General features: G+C 40.0%; 1 protein-coding gene across 1 annotated transcript; it reads left to right on the top strand.

The window, feature by feature from the left end:
- Positions 1–1657: 1657 nt before the first annotated feature.
- Positions 1658–3032, top strand: LOC127750951 (uncharacterized). Its single transcript, XM_052273691.1, has 2 exons — positions 1658–1782; positions 1881–3032. The coding sequence occupies exons 1-2, from the start codon at positions 1715–1717 to the stop codon at positions 2383–2385; spliced, it is 573 nt and encodes a 190-aa protein (XP_052129651.1). The 5' UTR covers positions 1658–1714; the 3' UTR covers positions 2386–3032.
- Positions 3033–3282: the final 250 nt, after the last annotated feature.

Genomic DNA, 3282 nt, shown 5'->3' with positions numbered 1-3282 from the left:
GTTTGTATATTCTGCATCCGAGCAGTTTACATACGAAGAAATCATACTTAAATTACATAGTGTTAATATATAAGAGGTGAAAAATTCACATTTACATGACTTTCTGCAGAATCAAGAGGTAACAAGAACGCCCACAAAAATAGCGTTCCATCGAATAGGTTACCTGAGGTTAGGTTAGGTACGATCTCACTGTTTAGTTTTCGTGTCGAAAGTACTCACATACTTCTGTTCATTTAAGACTTTACTCCACATTATTATTTTTTTAAAAAAAACTATTGCAGTAGTGCCATGGATGTTCGCCAAGAGAAAAGAGTCAGAGGTGTCATGGTGTTTGACATCACAGAGGAAGAGTACCTTAACCCTGGCAAGCTCCTTGACAGCGTACAGCACCTTGTTGAAAAGGAAGGAGCATTTATTGTAAGAATAAAGCTTCTTATGCCATTTACTTTCTGCAAATTTCATCTTCAAATATCCTCTCACTATTATTATTATGTTATTCAGGGAAGGCTCACTACATAGACAGCCGATGATGGCAAGAGCAATATGGAGCAAGTGAAGGTGGCGCTGGGAGAAGATGTTAGCCTGGACCTATTTGACTGGCTGAAAAGGCCGACTGTCATAGAGAAAGCTGTTTTTTACATTGACCCTCTTCATGGCACCACTGTGACTGAAAAGGAAAGATTAAAACTTGCCAGGCTGCAGAGAACTGCGCAGAAGGAAATTCTTCATTCGAACTCTCAGGATGTTCAAGGAACCTCTCTGTGAGTACTGATTCATGCCTCCAAAAATGTAAACTTTACTTAACGATTTACAGGTATTCTGTAACGTACAAAATTTTCTTGAATTTCACTCAACTCACTAACGGATTTCATGCGTTGTTACAGGGATGAGGCAGAAGATATTGATGTCTTTCTAGATAAGTTGTTGATTAGGCTAGAAGACAAAAGCTCTGCCATAATGTACATTCAAAATGTGAGTCTTCCGGCCTCACTTGGGACCACCAAAGGTGTGTCAATGGCTGCAATGGATCACAATCTTCAGTCCCTTAACGGTGGCTCGGTGATCAATGGCATCAATTCACCTAGTGTGTATATTGGGTTTGAAAATTCGACGTTTAACTGCCATATAGAAGACCTCTCGTTCTGCGCAATTAATAGGCACATTTATGGTGAAGCCAAGGTCCGGTTACGCCGAATTGTCATGTTTCGTACATAATACTTGTTAATCCTGAGCAGGGACTGCGGAACTACACGGTAGCCCATGCATAGGCCAGCGCTCAAATTTGTGTCTGTTTTTATTAATGCTCATCTCAATTGATAATGCTTTCACTTTCAATATATTTCTACAGGTTCTTCATACCACCAAGATTCTTCAATGCTTTTCTGCAGTTCACGACAACTCTCCCAATCGCGTCGATGGTCAAGAACCTGAAGTGTTTCATACAGCACAAGCAGCTGTGGTTGGATTACCGCATGGTAATTCAAGCTGGTATTCCTGTTTTCATTGTGAGTTTCAGTGTAATTGCAGTTAAAACATTTTCTTATGAAACTGAATGCTGTACAAGACTTAATAGTATAAAATTCATGTGTGATTTGGGTCGTGTAATGTTCAACATTTTTTTAAACAGATTGTCCAAAAACCTGGAGATATCGTTTACCTACTTCCGAACACAATTCACTGGGGCGCAAACGCAGGTTTGAATTTAAATGAAGCTATGAACTTTGTGTCTAAGTCCTGGGTGCTGCCTGGAATGCTGGCCAGCCAGAGATGTAAATGTCACCCGTGAGTACCTATTCTTAATTTTAAGTTGATAACAACATTCATGTTATATGTGCCTATATATTGTCAGAGCAAAGAAATGATTTATCACTTCTTTTTAGAGCAATGAATTCCTTCTTTGACATCAAATCCACCCTGGTGCAGCTAGGGGCAGACCAGGAACACATTAGTGCCTGGAGAATAGGAAATACACAAGGCATATCTGTTCATCTGCGTTCAATAGCCCCTCTGCTTCATCCCGACCTGTGTGCAGCAGGGTCAGATTATGAAGCATCCGTTCCGGAGGCCAGTGTGGCACCGGTTTACAAAGAAACCATAAAAACCAAGAATGGTTACCAGTGCCCCTCTGGACCTTGCAGCCACACTAAAGCCTATCGTGGTGAAGGTGCCAAAACTTCACTAATTAACCACATCAGAGCTGTCCACAAAAGTGATGAAGTGAAGCTGTCTGCCTTGGTGGAGGCTGGTTTCAGAAAAAGGTCATCAGATTCTGGCACCCATTTTGAGTGTCGGTATTGCAGTGCCAGACTCTCAGGATCAAAGAAGAGAAGGGAAAGCCATGAAGGAAGCTGTGGTCAGAAGCAGGTCAAGAAAATGATGAAGTAGTTCTCATTACGTCAATTCACAGGGATATAAACCTGCATTTGATTATTTATTTTGTTATTTGATGATAAAACCTTTATAACTTTGTAGTGTCGTGATGTTTTTGATGAAAGGCATAAGAAGTTCTGGATTAAAAGTTATCCCCACGTATGTTCATTGCAAATATTGTTTTGCAAAAATAACATTATTGTAACATGGTATACCTATGTTGAGTGTTGTTAGAATCAGAATAGACATTGGAAAGTCTGCGAAAAAATTCCTGCAAGAAAGAGAATTGAGATTTTGCACCCTTGAGTATATAGTATTGACCTTCAATGAAAGATCCGTTCTTTCTTTCAACACCCTAGATACACCTTAATTTTTTTTTAAATTTATTTACACATGTTTCATGTGACTGAAAATACAGTTTAAACTACAATCTAAATACCTCTGACAAGCAATGTAGGACAGTGTGTACCAGTTGTTTCTTTATTTCATTACTAGCATTCCACAATTTAAAAGTAAAAACAGAATTTCATTCTGGGGTTTGGCTGCCTCAGAGACAAAACAACAATTCGATACCTACAACGCAAAGACACGTACTTCTACGACCCGAGAGAAGACTGACGTAGTTCCGAGCACCGATTGCAAACACAAGTAGTTCTGAGGCCTTCAGCAAGACTCACGTACTTCTTGGTTAAAAAGATAGGAACTACGTGAGTCTTGCCGAAGGCCTCAGAACTACGTGTGTTTAAAAGCGGTGCTCGGAACTACGTCAGTCTTCTCTTGGGGCGTAGAAGTACGTGTCTTTGCGTTGTAGGTATCGAATTTAGGTTCCCAGCCTAGAAACAATAGTTATGGATTAAATTAGAAAATTCTGGGCTTCAGACATTTAGGACTGCATGTGTCAACTCCTGGGAA

Source organism: Frankliniella occidentalis, unplaced genomic scaffold, assembly GCF_000697945.3.
Source record: "Frankliniella occidentalis isolate FOCC.00 unplaced genomic scaffold, Focc_3.1 Scaffold293, whole genome shotgun sequence".
Taxonomy (NCBI): domain Eukaryota; kingdom Metazoa; phylum Arthropoda; class Insecta; order Thysanoptera; family Thripidae; genus Frankliniella; species Frankliniella occidentalis.
This window is presented reverse-complemented; position numbering and strand designations above follow the sequence as displayed.